Source organism: Bacillus rossius, chromosome 11, assembly GCF_032445375.1.
Source record: "Bacillus rossius redtenbacheri isolate Brsri chromosome 11, Brsri_v3, whole genome shotgun sequence".
Lineage (NCBI taxonomy): Eukaryota > Metazoa > Arthropoda > Insecta > Phasmatodea > Bacillidae > Bacillus > Bacillus rossius.
The window spans coordinates 24,738,427-24,757,831 of record NC_086338.1 but is presented as its reverse complement, the minus strand read 5'-3'; the positions used below and the strand labels follow the sequence as shown (position 1 = coordinate 24,757,831).

Here is a 19,405-nt window from a genome sequence, read left to right as displayed (position 1 = left end):
ATTGCAACAGTAGACAAAGAGCACACACCCACACAGGTTGAATGTAACAAACAGATAGCAGTGCTACATAGGAAAGAAGCACAACCACAGGAAAACAGCACGCTCAACGCACACAGATAGTTGTCGAACTTCTTGCTTTTCTCGTGCTGTGCGCTGATTTTTGTTTGCTGCCAATCACTATACACTACGTCAGCAGCATAGAGTAGAAAACAACTTTTTTGATAAGTGCATCTCAAAAATAAAATAGAAACTAATTTGAATATGGCATTTAAATCGTCTGTAATGCATTGTACAAAGTTAATAATTTCTAGTAGCTAGTACCTCATTACAAAGAACCAATAAATAAATAAACAGCGTTATATAATAGTTGCTGGTAACGGTAAATATTTACTTGGGCGGTATTTCCGAAAAAAAATGTTAAAAATCCGAAAATACCTTTAATTTATGCTCTTCAACTTCCTCTTTTCATTAAAAGTGGCGGAGGTAAGAAATTCCAAATACTTTAGGAGATATCGAATTTTTAAATTTCATAATATGTAGTTGAGCGGTATTTGCGAAAATAAATGTTAAAAATCCGAAAATACCTTTATCATATGCTCTTCAACTTCCTCTTTTCATTAAAAGCGGCGGAGATAAGAAATTCCAAATACTTTAGGAGATATCGAATTTTTTAATTTTGCAATACAAGACCTGTGGAACCATTCGAGCGGCGCCATTTTTGTTATTTTGCTGTGTGTTCGTGAATACGTGAATCGTGAATGCGTAATTAATAAAATTGTTGATTAGGTCAGGTCAGTTACATTATTAATACTTTCAAACTAAGCCGACATTAAAAATTATTTTGTGAATTAATTTTAATGGCTGTTTAGTTTTAAAATATTTATAATGTAACTGACCTGACCAAACAAACCCGGACAGAGGGTGAACAGTAAACTAAAATGGTCGATTAGGTCAGGTCAGTTACATTATAAATACTTTCAAACTAAGGTGATATTAAAAATAATGTGAATTAATTTTAATTATTCTTTAGTTTTAAATTATTTATAATGTAACTGACCTTACCTAACAAACCCGTAACAAAGGATGTACAGTAACAACTCACGTAAATTTTTTTGTTACTTATTACTTACGCAACAATATCAAAATAACAAATAAGACTTTAAAATTAGAAACGTTAAAAACTCACCTAAGTTGGAGGCGGTAATTAAACACCATTTTAAACAATAATTGAACTAAATAATCACGTATTAGTTCATTTGAATTCTGGCCTATCACGAACAATCACGTGACATCATTATCCAATAAAAAAAATAGATACTCGTACGTAAACAAGAAACAATGGTGCACGCACGCCACAGGAATGCGCTGGTTTTGTGCTGAAATTTAAAAATTTGATATCTCCTAAAGTATTTGGAATTTCTAATCTCCGCCGCTTTTAATGAAAAGAGGAATTTGAAGAGCATATAATAAAGGTATTTTCGGATTTTTAACATTTTTTTTCGTAAATACCGCTCAACTACATATGAAGAAATTTAAAAATTCGATATCTCCTAAAGTATTTGGAATTTCTAATCTCCACCGATTTTAATGAAAAGAGGAAGTTGAAGAGCATAAAATAAAGGTATTTTCGGATTTTTAACATTTTTTTTCGGAAATACCGCCCAAGTAAATATTTACCCTGGTAACATTAAAATTTTTAATACTGAAAATATTTAACAGAGGTATGTTAGGGTGAAAAAATAGTAGTATTGTTTAGAACTGTTGTGTAAGAATGTAGCTTCGACTTTGTGCTGTAGGTGTGTACAACCATGCCACTTACAGCCTGTTTGTGTGTTATCACAAACTAGGTATAATGTCCTCAGACAGAACTCACCTGGTTGCTAAAATGAGGTGGTTCGAGAACAGAAAACATTGACGAAGTGCTTCTTTTCCATTTCTAAAACTGGCGATACGACTACGGGATGATTTGGGCTTGTCAGATGGCACTTGTATCAAGCTTCCTGCAAACATAACCACATTTCACGTCAGGAAACAGACCACACGCGTGATTAGCGGAAAAATAAACAAATTAGCGCATTTACAAATCTTGACAAGCATCTAGTCAAAACAATTTTATTTTAAAATAGCTTCAAAAAAATATACTTACATCCTCTAAAACTGAACAGCCAAAATAAAAATAAACTCGTTCCGGTCTATTCGTAAACATGAACGTCAAGCGATGTAAATATTAGAAACCTTATATAAAACGTATGTTCATAATTCTATAAATATCGATAAATAAACACAATGAACTATAAAATTCCACGCTCTAAATACACCTGTAGGATATTCACACTGCCAATGGAATATTCACAAAACTATGGAGGAAACGGCTGCATTTACTAATCGGCGCAGGCGCGGGTAGGGGCGAAATCTTCAACAATGGGGTGTGCAGTAGACATATGGTGTGGAATCTACACATGCGCATGCACATGCGTATTTCGGTCTTCTTCACTTTTTGAACATATGCATCCTGCCGGCAAAAATACTATCGATAGTAATCCCATCGATAGAGAGAAAGTCTAGGCTGTCTTCCTTTCTTTAATATTTGCAACTAAGATCAATAGTGAGCAAAAATTTTTCTTAGTGATTCAGATGACTTAGAGCCAATTTCACCCCAATCGTTTAAGATGTTAAAAAGAGCTTAATAACTCATAAGCGTTATTTAATAACGAATTGAATTTCACTAAATATTTACTTTCGTTTAAGATATACAACTAAATTGCTTGACTTTAAATAACCTATTTCATTCGTTTTATATCTTAACAGTTGTTCAGAAAACACCAAAATAACCGCAAATTAGTGTTAGATGATACTTGACGAAAACAAGGCAAATAAATAACCTCAAATTTTAAAGCAAGAAAAATTAGTTAATTGTGGTTGTGATGATAAAGGTTTAAAACATATTTTTAATTTAAAAATAAAGAATGTACAACAGGAAAGTGAAATTCTGTTGTGTTTCCATCAAACAAATGTCGCATATATTATTTTTATGAATAAATCTTTTCAAATATAATTTTATGTGATTGTTTTAAAATAAATCAATACATATGCTAATTTTTAATAAAATATTTAGTTTTTTATTGTGAGAGAAATTATACATAACCAATTTAGTCTTAGGGCCTAATTCACCGCAATGTCATTAAACATTGTTTAACTTAGGTTCCTTTAAATTTACCTGAACTTTTTAAATTAATGTTAAACTTTGTCCCTTCACCACACATTTCATGTTACACTAACCTATAGTAGCTAAGCAGGTTTAACTTTATTAAAGTTTGTTATAAATTCAATTACAAGCAGTGGCCATTCTATTTTGTTCGTTTTCGGTTCATATCAAAATATCAAGTTCAGTTTGTAAACAAATACAGTTTATAAAGAATAAAATTTTTTTTTGCATCTTTAGTTATTCAAAGGTGTGAAGACGATGTTTTAAAACCTTTTCCTTGATGTTACCCCATAGGAAGAAGTCACAAATGCTTAAATCCTGTCAGCACGGGTACCTGTGGGGTAACCTCAATGAAAAGATTTTAAAACATCATCTTCACACCTATGAAGAAGTGAAGATGCAAATTTTGGAGGAAATCGCCACTACACTCCTCGAAATGTGCCGAAAAGCAGTCGATGAGTTCCGAGATCATCTTCATCAATGTATCACTAATGATAGCCACTATCTCCCTGATGTGATCTTCAGAACTTGATAAAAAAAAAATGAGGATGTACACTGATTCCATTAAAATAAACCCAATTCTGTAAGATGCTCCTATTTTTAATATCCTTTCGAAACCCACACACACCTTTTGCCCCACTCCTCATAACACATTCAGGTACCTAAAATAGTGTATTATTTATTCATTATTCAAAATAAAGAAAATTAAATACATTTATATTTTATTCTAACAATTGCAGTTAGCTTTAGTTTCATTCTTTTGCAATTTTTTTATATGAGGTACAAAGAAATATTTTAAAATAAAAATATTTTCCTTTGTTAGGTTATTTATGTTTGATGAAATTGTATATGTTGTTGTAGTAAAAATATGATAATGTCTTTATGATGTGTTTAAATGTACATGTAAAATTTAAATGCAAATGATAAGTAATATATAATATATAATTCTAGCCTCTGAATTTTTCTTGCTTAGGTTAAATTGAAAATTTCTGTTTTCAATAGATATTTAGCTGTAATATGTGATTAAGTATGTTAGAAATGGACGAGATATTCAACTCACAAAGATTTCCAAGCATTTTGTATTGATCTTTGTTGAATAAATAGGATGGAGCCTTGTAAAACTGATGAATAATTTACTTAAACATAATTAGGAAGTAAAAATCGTTGGTTTATAATACCTAGTTCGGTTTTTTTCCAAACAAATGAAAAGGAATTATAGACGGCCACATTCACAAGTGTAAATTGTTAAATATAACCAAATTATAAATATTTTAACCAATCATATAAAGTTTTGACGTCATACCGACCATGGCCGTTAAGCCCGTGCTCCGCACCGCCAGTACCCTATCCCGTTTTCGGAGCGCGCCCCTCGCCCAGCCGGATTGAGTCAAGCGAGCGCCCCGGGCGTGACATCAATTAACTGAATTAAAACAACAGGACACGAAACCCTGGGGGCTCGACTACGGAAAACAATGCCCAAACGAGGCATTAGGACGAAAGTTGCCGTCACCCGACCTCTGTGAAAGGCCCGGGGGGTACCTGACGGGCGCTACGGGCGTCGCGATGCTCTTGTTGTCCGGAGGGGCGCCAGGCTAGCGGGCTGCTAGGCCGTTGGTGTGGGGTTGTGGGTACACCGCCCCCGCGTGCCCCGCCAGGTACACTTCTTGAATGTAACCTGAATGGTTCTACGCTTGACTGTGAAGGCCGCTCGACCGTGTGGAGGACGGGGAATTACGGAAAATGATATACGAGTTGGCGAGAATTTATTTAATTTGTGAGTTTCACCGGGGGTCCATGTGGGTACACGGTACACTCTACAAGTCCGCTCCGCGGTTCAGTCCCGCTACAAAAATTCTCACCAACACTAAACACAACACTACGTGACAATGGTTACCGCGGCAGTATCGCGGGATGTGGGTCGATGCTCGCTGGAGACGGCCAGCGCCGAAAGTTAACTGGTGCAGGGGGGGGGGGGGGTCGATGAGCGGGCTCCTAAGTTCGGTGAAACACTTACGTGAGTGATACGATCCGCAGCGCGGTATCACGATGAAGACGGTCGGGATAGGCCCGGTTCCGTAAAATACGCGCCGAGTCGACGTGGGCAGCGATGAATTAATAAGAGGTTTTAAATTTAAAGATTTAGTACAGAATAAACTAATCAAAGAAAGAAAACTTGGATGCTGCCCACGGACACACGTCTGTTCCCGGCGCGGAGTGGTTGGAGACTGCCGAACATGGCCGCCTCGCAAGGAAGAGAAACTTTATCTTCTTTGTGAGTCGGCGTAAAAAAACTTATATTAATTGAATTTACTCTGTTACCAGTTAAAACATGTTCCAGGTGCCCAATTAAAATGTAGCACCTGGTAATTGGGTGCTTAAGGCTTAACAATGGTTTTAATGTATTTAATTATTAAAATTGTGACATCAAGTTGGCGACTGTAAATTTACTAACATGTTGTCCACTGCGAATTGTTTTAGAGGGATTTCTCCTATTGTGACTTGATCATAGTCACGGGCATTTTAATTAAGGCCAGTGGCTGTAGTGACTGTTAATGAGGTTAGTTGTCTGCTCCGTGCGTGGTGTACTCGCCCGGAGTGTCTACGACGCACTTATTACATGTCGGCTAATTAGTAATTTCGTACTAATTTATTTTCTTTTAATTGATTTATGGGTTCGAGTCTCCGGGGTTCCGTACTTTTAACTTTTGTGCCGTTAATTAGTAATTTCAACACGATATATTTTAAATTTTTTTTGTGTGGAAATTTTATTTGCTCTACTATAGTGTTATTTTACTTTGTTAGTCTGGTGTACTCCTCTGAGTTAAACTTTGTCTCAGTGCTCTGAAGCCCCTTTCCCATCGGCGTATCGGATATTTTGCTGGCCTAATCCCTGACATGCAGACAGCTTACCGTTTCCCCCGCCTTCAGTCACGCCTCAAGCCTGTAATATCATTTCTCTTCGTGACCCTAACTGCATAGACAAGCCTGTAGCTCGCAGGCGACCAGTTCTCAGAGACGAGCTGAGATTGGCCTTTTTCATCACGTATTAGTGTTATGTTCGCTCCTCTGCAGCCACGACGGGACGCTTGTTCTCAGCGTCGTTGCACTTTTACCCTACCCCCCCCCTTCTCAGTTCCAAGTAAGACCAATGACCGGTCGTAACCCCCTGGACAACAGTGACCGTCCCCAAGGTCTACTCGAAAAACGAGTGGGCCAAAACTGATTGCAAGCGCTACCTAGCGACCAAGTCGCGAACTTCTCCGGTAGCCTACCCCCTAGGGCGCCAGAGAGCAGCACCTGCTCTCCCTTGAGTTATATGGACGCCAGGGGCGAGTCGATTGTTTTCAACTCAGACCCCTCCGACAGATTTCTCTACTGTCGCCCAGTGATGCCAACTTCAAAACTCCTGGCAAAGTTTTTTTCCGCCCGCATTCGGGCAAGTTCGGAATCTTTCGGCGGCCCAGACCTCCCTCCACCTGTAAGAGCCGGCGCACACTTTTAATTACGAGACACGGTTTGCCGCGACACACAGATAAACTCGCGTCGCGTCTGCAGACAGATCTCCAGCGAGTATCGGCGAATCGGCAGACTCTGCAAGGCTTCATCCGACCGCTAACGACTATGTAGTCGCTTTGTATAAGGGATGCTATCCCTCAAGTCAATCCTAGTAGATTAGTCTGTCTGCATAGTTTAATTATTTGCCTTCGAAATTTTTCTCTTTTAAATGTTATCATGAAGAAATCATCCGCGTCCTGCCGCGCAATTCGCGAGCTCCAGACCCTGGCTGACTCCACGACTGCAGCGTGCTGGGCAACTCCCCTGTTTTGGTGAGTGATAATTCGCGACCCCCCCTTTTTTTTCCCTTAAATTTTTTGGGCATTTTCTGCCCCATAGACTGCCTGTATACAAGTTCTAATCAGTTTTGATTTGGACTTTTGCAGACAGGGTCGATGACGGGGAGAGACTGATTGCTCCCATCTCGTGGCCACCCCCCCCTCCTGTTCCGTGGGTCACATTAGAAGAAACGTTTCTACTACCCGACGTGATCGTTTGAAGACCCCGGGTGGTAATGTAAATTCAACATTTCCCCCTTACCTAGCTACGAACTATCTTAAGCGGATGACCAACCCACCAGCGACCAGTGTTTTCCTCAAGAACATGTAGAACGAATAGAACTAATTATCAATGTAATCATCGGATCCATCCAATTTTGGGTGTGAAACTCATAATGCAAATGTTTATATTTCAAACTAAGAATGTAAATTGTTTTAAATAATCGCGGGCCGGCCCCTTTTCGTTTTTCTTTGTTTTTTTTTTTAATCTTTGAAACTTGTTAAAACCTTTTGTATGTAAAGAAATGGAAACAAAATAATTCATCAGGGCAAATAAAACAGGGAAACTATAGATCAAGTTAATCGTGTAGTTTTTATTTATTGATTTTAACGTTCCACCAACTTCCTCCTTGCTTGTTACAGGAAGCTCCTAAATTTTGTTTGTTCCCCACCTTGTGCCGCCTCTGGTAAATCAATTTATTTAACTTATTTTTCTTACCCAGCAGTTTCCAAGGCTCCTTTTAATTTATTTAAAATAATTCAATTTTGAGGCACGAGGGGTGTTACACTTTCATTATGTCTATTGGGGTCACGCCCGAGGCGCTCGCCTGACTCAATCCGGCTGGGCAAGGGGCGCGCTCCGAAAACGGGATACGGTACTGGCGGTACGGAGCACGGGCTTAAAGGCCATGGTCGGTACGACGTCAAAGTAAGTAATCACATGCAGTGAGCAAGTGCGTCGTAGAGACTCCGTGCGTGCGCGGCTCGCACGGAACAGAAAACAACCCTCGTATCTAGCTACAGCGGCTACGGGCCTTGATTAATTGGCCTATGATAGTGGTCTAGCCAAACTAAGGGAATTCAAACCCAAACAGTGCACATTGAGACAATTTATAGTAAATTTACAGTCGCCAACTTGGTGCCGCTTTTTAAATTAATTATTCAAGTAAAACAATTGTTAAGCCTTAGGCAAATATTTACCAGGTACAAAGTTTTAATCAAGCACCTGGAGCATGATTTTTACTCATCATGTAACCAATTAAATTATTATAAGTTTTTGGTGCCGACTCACAAAGAAGAGAAAGTTTCTCTTCCTTGCGAGGCGGCCATGTTCGGCAGTCTCCAACCACTCCGCGCCGGGAACAGACGTGTGTCCGTGGGCAGCATTCAAGTTTGTTTCATTTATTATTTTTATTCTGTTTTACATCTTTAAATTTAAATCCTTTTATTAATTCACCGCTGCCTACATCGACTCGGCGCATATTTTGCGGAACCGGGCCTATCCAGACCGTCTTCAGTGTGATACCACGCTACGTATCGTATCACAGAACGTACGGTACTGGCCGACTCCAGCGAAAGTATTTTTGAATTAAGGACGCCGTGCATATGCCTGCCGTCTGCACTCACGTAAGTGTTTCTCCGAACTTATGAGCCCGCTCATAGAGCCCCCCCTGCACCCGTTAACTTTCGGCACTGGCCGTCTTCAGCGAGCATCGACCCACGTCCCGCGAGACTGCCGCGGTAACCATTAGTGTCGCATAGCGTTGTGTTTTTTTGTGTTAATTGTGTAACCACTAGACATCGCCAAGTGTTGGTGAGAGTTTTTGTAGCGGGACTAAATTAAAGGTAATTCTCACCAACTCATGTACAATAATTTTCCGTGGTCTCCCGTCTTCCACACGGCCGAGCGGCCTTCATAGTCAAGGGAGAACCATTCAGGTTAGATTCAAGCCGTGTACCTGGCGGGGCACGCGGGGGCAGAGTACCCACGACCCAACATCAACGGCCTAGCTGTCCGCTAGCCTGGCGCCCCTCCGGACAACAGCAGCATCGCGACGCCCGTAGCGCCCGTCAGGTACCCCCTGGACCTTTCACAGAGGTCGGGTGATGGCAGTTTATTTGAAAATATTTCTTAATAAAAATATTATATGCGACATTTGTTTGATGGAAACTCAAGCAGTACCTAATCACTTTCATTTGGCACATTATTTATTTATTTAAAAACATGCATTTAAATTATTATCCTCACCATCATATTTAATTTATTTTTCTTGCTTGAAATTTTGAGTTTACTTAAGTGTGTTGTTTTCGTCTTCAAGTATCAGCTGACATTATTGTGCGGTTATTTTGTAGTACGCTAAACAACTGTTAAGAATTAACTGTACCTATCTGAATGTAAGTAAATATTTGGTGAGATGCTATTCATTACTAAATTAAGTGTTGTTAAGCCTTGTTTTAAATCTGAAACATAGATTGTGAATTTAATTAGCCCTTATAGTGGCTATTATTTTTCCTTTTAATTGGTTTGAAACAAATTCGAACCATTATAGACCAATGGCACAAGGTATATTTTTATTTATTCTTAAAGATTACCTAATACAAAATGTATTGACATATTTATGAGTTGAATATGTTGTACAAATCTAACATATTTAATTAGGTAATACAAATAAAGAGCTAAACATTTATCGAACACATAATTTCACAAATTAACCTAACCAAGAAGTTCAAAGCCCAAAATTAGATATCATATCTTAGTGGTGGTTTATAAAGGTTACGTAACTTTAAACTATCTCTAGTTAACCATCTGTTAACGACAGTGAGGTGAAATTCGCCCTAAAATTTTAGTTTTTCTAGATGGGTTAACATAGCATTTTATGTAAATTCTTGCTTTTTATATACTGTAATTCATTTTTTCCCACCATTATAGGTACCTATAGTGTAACTTGCTTCTAGAACACTTTTGAACTTCTTGGTTAGGTACTGAAACAATGTGGGAACTTTCCCAGGTTTTGTTATCTGTGTCAGCTCCCATTTGTTTTCGAAGTGTAACATCTTATCTCTCGGTATACGGCATTTGGTAGGAGTAACTTCGTGAATGATATATAAGTCACATGTAACAGAAATGTATAACCATGGAGCTGCCATCTGTGGCGAATGGTAGAAATCAAAGTTCACATACTAAAAAGTTGACGCCGACCGCCAATGCTCCTCTATGTCACATAGACCGCTATGCCTCATCAACGTCTCACGAAGGCGTGTGCACCGAACGCGCTCGGGCGCGCACCGGAGTGTAGAAAGTGAAACGGGGCGAACACCATGTAACAATAAGTGCTACGTCGGCGGAAGGATCCGGCTGAGTGTGGCATATCCCTCCGCCGAACTACAACAAATATAATGTATGTAATTTTTTCCACAGGATATTATTAGACATTATTTTTATTATTTAATACTTTATTTTCTCCAAAATTATGTTTCACCGTGCGACTTGTCCCGAACCTGGCCGGTTCAGTTTCCCGCGAAAATCACACGTTTCCGCGGGAGGGCTTGTGGGGGAGGGGGGTCGCGCGCGGTGAGAGCGGCAGTATTCTTCCGGAGCTCATAGAGGCCGGCAGCCTCCGCGCAACACGGGACCAGCAATTCTTACTTTCACTGATATGTAGTTTCAATAGTTGTAATTTTTCGCAAACCTTTTTCTTTCAGTTCCGTGGTCGGCCTCGACTTACCGAGTGGTATTTCACTTAATTATTCAGTGCTCCAAGACGAGCGTTCGTTGTAATACGTAAGTACTGTGGGTGAACTACGAGATGTTACGTCGGCGCTTCAAGCGATAACCTAGCCAACCGGCTAACTAGTTTCAGCCCGCACGGGGCAGCCAGTAGGCAACTCGTACATTCAAACTTACTAACGCGTCAATTTCTGGGACAGGCCTAAAAGTCAGGTAGCGTCGCCGGAGTTACGGGCCTACGTGTTCTTAGCCCAGTGTACAACGTAATTTGTAATTGTGAAGTCTAATTTTTAATCAGGATTATTGTATGTCATGTTAGGGTTTGTTTTGTAATCACCGCATCGTGTCCAAGTGTATGACCTTACCGGGGAATAAAATCGTGAGCCGCCACTGAGAGAGTGGTCACGCGTGTGACGATTCAATTCGGGACAACCGTTACGGCCAGGATGGGCAGCACTATGTATAGGGCTGTGCCGTAATAAATTAATCAGACATCAGCCGGTATTTTCTTGTTCTTTTCAGGCGTCCCGAGTGGCCAAAACAGCTCGGGGGGCCCTACTGTGTTGAACCACTACCTCTAGCCACAAGGCCGAACCTACCCTGAGATTCCGAACAACATTAAAATCACGTATTTTCATAGAGGTAGCGGGGTTCTCGTCAAGGTAAACTTTATAGTATTAACTGTTAAATGAATTTTAACAAGATTAGCAGCATTTTAATTAAATTCCTTATTAAAAATCAGGTCCAAAGCCAGGGATTAGTATTTTTTCAAGTCATTTTTTCGCTTTTATCGGATTGGTTTCATTACACAGTTAAAAAAATTTTCTCTGAAAATCGAATGATTCGTTAGTCGATGTAGCTGATCCAACAACGAATCCTAGCGGTGGGTGCGGAAAAAATGTGTGATTCGCGTCTTTCCATCAACCCCCCACAGTTCACACAAAGGGAATCATTTCTGTATTAACTGTGAAATGAATTTTAACAATAAGGGCAGAATTTTAATTAAATTTATTGTCGAAAATCATGTCTAAAGCGAAGGTTGAGTACTTTTTGAAGACTTTTTCGCTTTTATCAGGGCCGTTTCATTCTATATAGTATTTAAAAATCTCATTCTACTAATTAAATTATTCAATAGACGATGTAGTTGCTCCAGTATAGCTTAGTCAAATTGTACTTGAACCTAGAAGTTGACGTCGTACCTCCTCTTTATTTAACTAAAACCCGAGTCACAGTCCTGTCCGCAGCACAACATTCCGGCCATGGCCTTTGTAGTGCCACCATTCGACACCAGATGGCAGTTGTACATATGAACAACGTTATATTAAGACATGTTATGTTATGTTAAGACATGTTATGATTGTAAATATTTATTAAGATCATTAAGTGTGTAGTGTAAGTATGTTTTGTAGCCTTTTAAATACTTAATATTGTAAATGCAAATCATCCAAAGTGATAGCAATATGTAAAATTTAACACGAACGATTGTAGAAGGAAAATGTATATATAGTGTGGGCTAAAAATTATTGCCACAATGATTGACATACACAGGCTGGCAGCACAATGTGTCGGGCATACATGGCTGTGGTAACTGGGGCAACCTGGGTGCTACAGCCATATAACTTATAGTTGTAAGATGTACTTTTTCGTTTCATTCAGCTCACCTGGCTGGCTGGCAGCCTGGCGGGAAACGACGAAAGTCGCCCCCTAAAAACCAGTCATGCCCAAACCAAAATGCGGACAGAAATGTCCAAGCGCCCGCCCTTGCTTAGTAGATATTTTCTACTCTTCCATCTCTTCTTCCTGAGCCATCCTTCTACTCCCGTAGCCAACCCGCATGTAATTAATGCATGAAATTTTGCATCCCGCATGTAAGTGCCCAGGGTTTTCCCTGTGTCTACGCAGGTTTTACCTGGACCCAACTTATCTAGCTTTAGTCTAGAATAGTCAGTGAGGGGAGTTAGTCATGGCGCCAATCGCTGCCATGGCTGGCCAATCCCCCTCCTAGCACACGATGCATGCACCCTCTCCCGCATGGCTAACCCCTGCATGATTAGAGCGTATAGGCTTCGGCCTGAGACGCACTTAGAGTCTGTCCCTAATCCAGACCCCTCCCAAACACACTTAGTTTTAATTTAGGTTAGGAAAAAATAAATTGGCACAGACTGACAATATTAAGTTATGTCATTTATAGGCGCGATCGAAATGCACGAGGCGGTGGAGCAGCCCTTGCTGTCCACAGTAGTGTGAAGCATTCTGCTTGCCAGCTCCCAGATTTCCAACACCTTGAGGTAGAGGTGGGTTGTTACCTGATACTGGTTAGAGGTGGTTTGTTACTAGTGATGGAAGCAGTGACAAATTTTGTTCCTGTGACACGCCGTGACCAGTGACATGAAAGTCACAGGGTCAAGTCACCGTGACATTGTCACCGTTAGTGACCTTGTTGATAAAATGTAAAACCGGAGTTTTTTTATTAATAAATATAGTGTAACATAATCTCCTAATAATGGTATATTTTTATATATGTGACATACAACATGTAATCATTGATAAACCAAATTAGTTCATAGTTTATTGGAATTATTAACTATGCATTTTTACACATGAAATAAATATCTTCTATATTATTTAAAAATATTTTTTATTAAAATATAACATTAATCATCACATTTTTTAATAATACGCAAAACACGAAAACTTGGCAATATCCTACTTCACCGAAATCACAGTGTTTGTTTGGCTTTTTTTTTTAAATTTGGACAATATTATTTAGTTCAGATTCACAAAATTTGTGAATCATTTAATGATTTTGAACAGAGTAACTGGACACACCAGTGTCGCATACCTCGCCGAGAAAGTACTCGTGTGTCACGTGTTGCTGCTGCGGCAAGTCACCATTAATTTCCCGGCGCCGTTACTCTTAGGGACCTGTGACTCGCACCGCAGCGACTTGCGCCAGTGACACGCTCTGCAGTGACACGTGACCCGTGACATGCCAACCGCGCCGTTACTCTTAGCGACCTGCGACCCACGCCGCAGCGACTCGCATCGCTGTGACACACTCGTAGTGACACGTGACCCGTGACACGCATCGCAGCGACAAGCGCGAAGAGACGTGACATTGGCCCTGTTACTTATAGCTAAAGTCACCACCGTGACATGAGACATTGCAATCGCCGTGACAAAGTCACCGGTACAGTAAATATTCCCCATCCCTAGTTGTTACAGCAATTTTCGGTATCTGTTTCAACCTAATACTGATACAGTAATGCACCTAAGTACATGTATCTGATACTTTTGTATCAGAGCAGTAGCTTTCCCAGGAAGCGTCAAGGTATCAGCATTCTCGTTACAGGGTACACATCCTCGCCGTCATCACCAGCGTAAAAAGGTATCGGTGTTTCTGATACATTATTCATCACGCCCGGTAATTCTCTACCTCTGTTACTCTCATGCCCGCCTGATACAGCCAGTATCAATCAGTTCAACATTCACTGCAGTTCGTCCTGGCCGTCTATTACCACGTACATTGTTGCGGGCTGTCATGCTTTGTAGTTAGTATCTTTATAGTGAAATAAGGAATGGATAAGTGCAAGAAAAATACTTCATTTGTGTGGAATTTTTTTACGGAAAATAATGAGTTTGCTAATTGTAATTTGTGTAAACAAAAACTGAGTAAACTGACAAATCTGAAGAAACATTTGAAACATAAACATTGATATAGTATGCTCACTAATGTACGTATCTGTTTTTTTATTTTTAATTTTTGATAAAATCGTAATCTTTTAATGTATGAAAACACTAGTTACTAATTGTTTTCGAAAAAAAAAAAGTCCATATGTTGATTACATCTGTTATTAGTGTCAACTGAGAATTTATTTGCATTTTCATAGATGTTAGGTGCACAAATATAAAAATTATATCTTGTATTAATGTACTTTTTAATATTAAAATTTCATTAGTTTTATTATTGAACGAGACTGTGCACGCACTGCGCACTGAGCGTACTTTGATGTGGGACAATAACCAAACAACTCGTAACAATTTCGCTTTGCGCCTCGCCTTCAACGCCTTCCCCTGCGCTTCCTCCCCTACATTATTTCCCTTCTTTATCCCTTATTCGTCGTTCCTGCTCCCTCCCCTTTCACAAGCTCCGCCCAAGTGACCGTCATCTGCGATCGGGTTCTGCGCACATTGGCCGTGGTGTTGTTCCAGGCGAATTCTGAACTGATACTAAAGTACTTGATACTTTTCAAGTGTACTCGTTTGCCGTTCCTGATACAGGCGCGTATCAGTGACAAAGTATCAGGTTGATACTTTTCAACCCACCTCTACCTTGAGGCTATAGGTATCAATCTAACTATTAATAGACAACAGATTAAATTAATCTCCATGTATGCGCCACCAGGTAGGTCCCTCAGTGAGGCGGACTTGGACGCCTTGTATGGGGCGGCCCCGAGCTTCCTCGCTGTAGGCGACATAAACGCTAAACACATAGAGTGGAACTGCAGACACGCTACAGCGAACGGCAGACTACTCTACACCCACCAACTTAGCAGAAACTACCATGTTCATGCTCCCTCAGAGCCTACACATGACACTGGTAGACTGAATAGCATGCCTGATATTTTAGATATCGCCCTGAATAAACGTGTACACACGGGACTCGAACTCGAGGTTGTACATGACATGTCATCGGACCACTTCCCAGTCCACTTGATTTTCGATGATGCCAATGTAGACTCCAACCAGCCACGAAAAATCAGGGACTACAAAAATGCGGACTGGCAACGATTTAAAAATTATTTATCAATAAATCTCCCAGATGCGGCAGACATAAGCATTGAGAATGTCGACAACTTAAATTCCGCGATATTAGAATTAACAGAGAAAATCCAGGATGGTATTAGCCAGTGCAACCCGGAAAAGGAGGTTAGGTTAGCACACGACGAGCTGCCAGAATACATCCGCAGCTTGATTTCACAAAAAAAATCGACTGCGGCGCGAATACACACGGCGTCGCACACAGCAGACGAAACGCCGAATAAATGACATACAAACTGTCATTTCTGACGAAATCTCACTCTGGCGAAGCAGCCAGTGGGAAACTAAAATCGCGAGACTCGATGTCCAGGACGGAAGCGCCTGGACAATGACGAAGCGTATTCTAAACAAATCAGACAAAATCCCGCCCCTTGAAACAAATAATGGCATAGTTTTCCAGCCCCGTGACAAGGCACAAGCTTTCGCTGACACACTGGAAACAGCATTCCAACCCAACATGCAGCCCTGCGATAGGCTATTCACAGCGCAAATTTACCGCGAACTCCGCGTTAAAATGCGACTACCTACACTCTCTGCGCCTCTGTTAACACAGGCACAAGAAATAAAGCGTGCTATCAAAAAAATGAAGCCGCGAAAAGCTCCCGGAAATGACGGCATACAGGCTGTTGTTCTCAAACAACTCCCGACCGAAACACTAGAATATCTAGCCGAATGCATCAATGCAATGTTTAGGTTAAATATTTTCCCCTCGCAGTGGAAAGAGGCTCGAGTTATAGGGCGCGGTTACACGGGACCCTGAACTACTTCAGGTGAACATGTTTAAGGAAACACGTTTACAAACGCGAAAGTGTACGGTTACACGGTAGTTGCTGAAAAGTGTGTTTAGTTCTAAAACCGATTGTCTACTCTCAACGAATGACTGTGTTGTTGATCTCTATTTTGTAATTGTATCCAGAAAACGCGGGATTTTCTCACTTGTTTATACAGCATTATCAGGAGAAAGGGAATGTGTTTTCATATTGCTCAATATTTTTTTTTACAAATCGGGAATTCAAAGAACATGCACAGTAAAATTTTTAAACTTATTTATTATTATTTTTTGAGCGAGAGTACCTATCTCAGTTTTAAGAAAATTAAGGTCAGGATCAATTAAAAAAAATATATATATAATTATATGTTGATTTTTTTTGTTGCATTCGGTAAAATATTACTCGAACTTGTGCCAGAAACACTTTCCATCTTGAATTTCTGCAAAAGACTGTTTATATTCTAAAGAGCCAATCAGAGGCTAATGTAGAAGATATGTCGATCTGAACTACTTTGCCAACCTGTTTAAGTTAAATGGGAAATGGCCTCGAACGAAACATGTTCAGACTGTGTGTAACCGCACTCAAGAGCTGAAAATGTTCACCTGAAGTAGTTCAGACTCCCGTGTAACCGCGCCCTAAGTCTTCCACAAGCCAGGCAAAAACAAAACAATTCCACAGAATTACATACCTATCAGTCTGCTAAGCACTGTGTCTAAAGTCGTGGAGAGTATCATACTACACAGACTTAATGTGCACATTCACGAAAATAACATACTACCGAATGAACAGTTCGGCTTTCGCAGTACGCATTCGACAGTACATCAGCTAGTGCGCCTTACTGAGGAAATCACAAGCGCATTTAACGTACAAGACTACGTAGTCGCTACGTTTATAGACGTAGAGAAAGCCTTCGACAGAGTATTTCATGAGGGGCTAATCTACAAACTCTATCAAACAGGATTCCCGCACTGTTATATTAAACTAGTCGCGTCCTATTTAGCAGACAGAACTTTTAGAATATTTACTGAAGGAGCTCTATCTGACATTAAACAAATAAGAGCAGGTGTTCCACAGGGTAGCATTTTAGGCCCTGTACTCTTCAATATATATGTCAGTGACATGCCACGCCCCGCACACCGACTGGTAAAGCTGGGCTGTTATGCAGATGACACAGTGCTGTATAGCAGGTCCCACAACCTCCGACTAGCTACAAACAGATTGCAAGTCGCGCTCACTGAGTTCGAAAGATGGTGCACGACTTGGCGTATAAAAGTTAACACAACTAAATCAGAGGCTATTGTGTTTACTCGCAAAAATCTCCCGCCTGCAGAACACAGGCCGCAAATACGTTTGTTTGACGAACAAATACCGCACAAGGATGTAGTGAAATATCTAGGCGTACACATGGATAGGAAACTACTCTGGCGCAATCACATTGACACTAAGCGAGCGCAAGCACAGGCTAGAATTAGTGCGCTCTACCCAGTAATGAGCAGGAGATGCGGCAGCAAGGTTAAAACCGGCCTACTGCTGTACAAAGCTCTCGTACGCCCAATAATCACATATGCATGCCCCTACACACTTAATTAAATTACAGCGAATTCAGAAAAGGTGTATTCGAATTGCTACCGATGCCCCGAGGTACTGCCCAGTAGAAGCATTGCATAGGGAAACCGAGTCGGAAACTCTGCAAGACTTTTACATTCGCACGACACAAACTTTCTATGATAAATGTGCAAACAATTTAAACCCACATGTTTCCTCACTTGGAAACTACGATCCAGACGTTGCGCAAAATTACAAACGCCCGAAATCCATCCTGGCGCACCGACCCCCATAGCGGCCTGTGATTGGCTGGTAGCTCCGGCCAATCACAGCGCATCTGCGCGCAGCCGAGGCCAGACCCCAACACCGCGGTTGCGGACTGGCGAGAAAATTCCGCGCAGATCGACACTCGTATTCTGGCAGATCCAGATTTAAAATTAAACATACTATTTTTAAGTATAATATTAAGAATTAATTAATAGGATTCTGACCATGTGCCTGACCACGTCCTGCGGTGCAAATAAGCAACATTGGACCAGCCAATGATTGACATGCCCAGGCTGGCAGCATAATGTGTCGGATCCCACCACTCCCAGTACACTAGCTGAGCTGTAACCCAGCAGCGAGGCCTGACAGACACAGACGCACGACACGGTAAGCCAATAATGCCTTCAGCTTTGTGCCGAGTACATTGGAGTGCGTATCCGCGTAGCTTCGGCTACAAAATTTACCCATTATTTTTTAGAAAAGCGTATTTTTTAAATTTTATAAGTGAGCAGACTCACCAATGGTTTATAGGTGTTGGACCATGTGTCTGACCACGTCATGCGGTGCAAATAAGCAACATTGGACTAGCCAATGATTGACATGCCCAGGCTGGCAGCACAACGTGTCGGCATACATGGCTGCGGCAACTGGGGCAACCTGGGTGCTGCGGACATATAATTATGTTATTTAATATATGCATATTTTAATTATTAAGTGAGCAGGCTCACAGTCGTTTAATAGGTGCCTGACCATGTGCCTGACCACGTCCTGCGGTGCAAATAAGCAACATTGGACTAGCCAATGATTGACATGCCCAGGCTGGCAGCACAATGTGTCGGGCATAAATGGCCGTGGTAGCTGGGGCAACCTGGGTGCTGCGGCCATATAATTATAATTATAGTTGTAATTTGCATTTCTCTCTTTCAGCTAACCTGGCTGGCTGGCAGCCTGGCGGGAAACGACGAAAGTCGCCCCCTAAAAACCAGTCATGCCCAAACCAAAATGCGGACAGAAATGTCCAAGCGCCCGCCCTTGCTTAGTAGATATTTTCTACTCTTCCATCTCTTCTTCCTGAGCCATCCTTCTACTCCCGTAGCCAACCCGCATGTAATTAATGCATGAATTTTTGCATCCCGCATGTAAGTGCCCAGGGTTTTCCATGTGTCTATGCAGGTTTTACCTGGGCTCAACTTATCTAGCTTTAGTCTAGAATAGTCAGTGAGGGGAGTTAGTCATG

The 19,405-nt window shown here is 40.8% G+C and overlaps 1 protein-coding gene across 1 annotated transcript in view; it reads right to left on the bottom strand.

Moving 5' to 3' along the window:
- The window catches only part of LOC134536698 (ras-specific guanine nucleotide-releasing factor 2-like), a 400,528-nt gene that overhangs the window by 171,670 nt on the left and 209,453 nt on the right, over nucleotides 1-19,405 (bottom strand). The window contains exon 10 of the mRNA XM_063376561.1: nucleotides 1,874-2,000. Within this exon, the coding sequence (XP_063232631.1) occupies nucleotides 1,874-2,000 (127 nt within the window). The remainder of the gene's footprint in view (nucleotides 1-1,873; nucleotides 2,001-19,405) is intronic.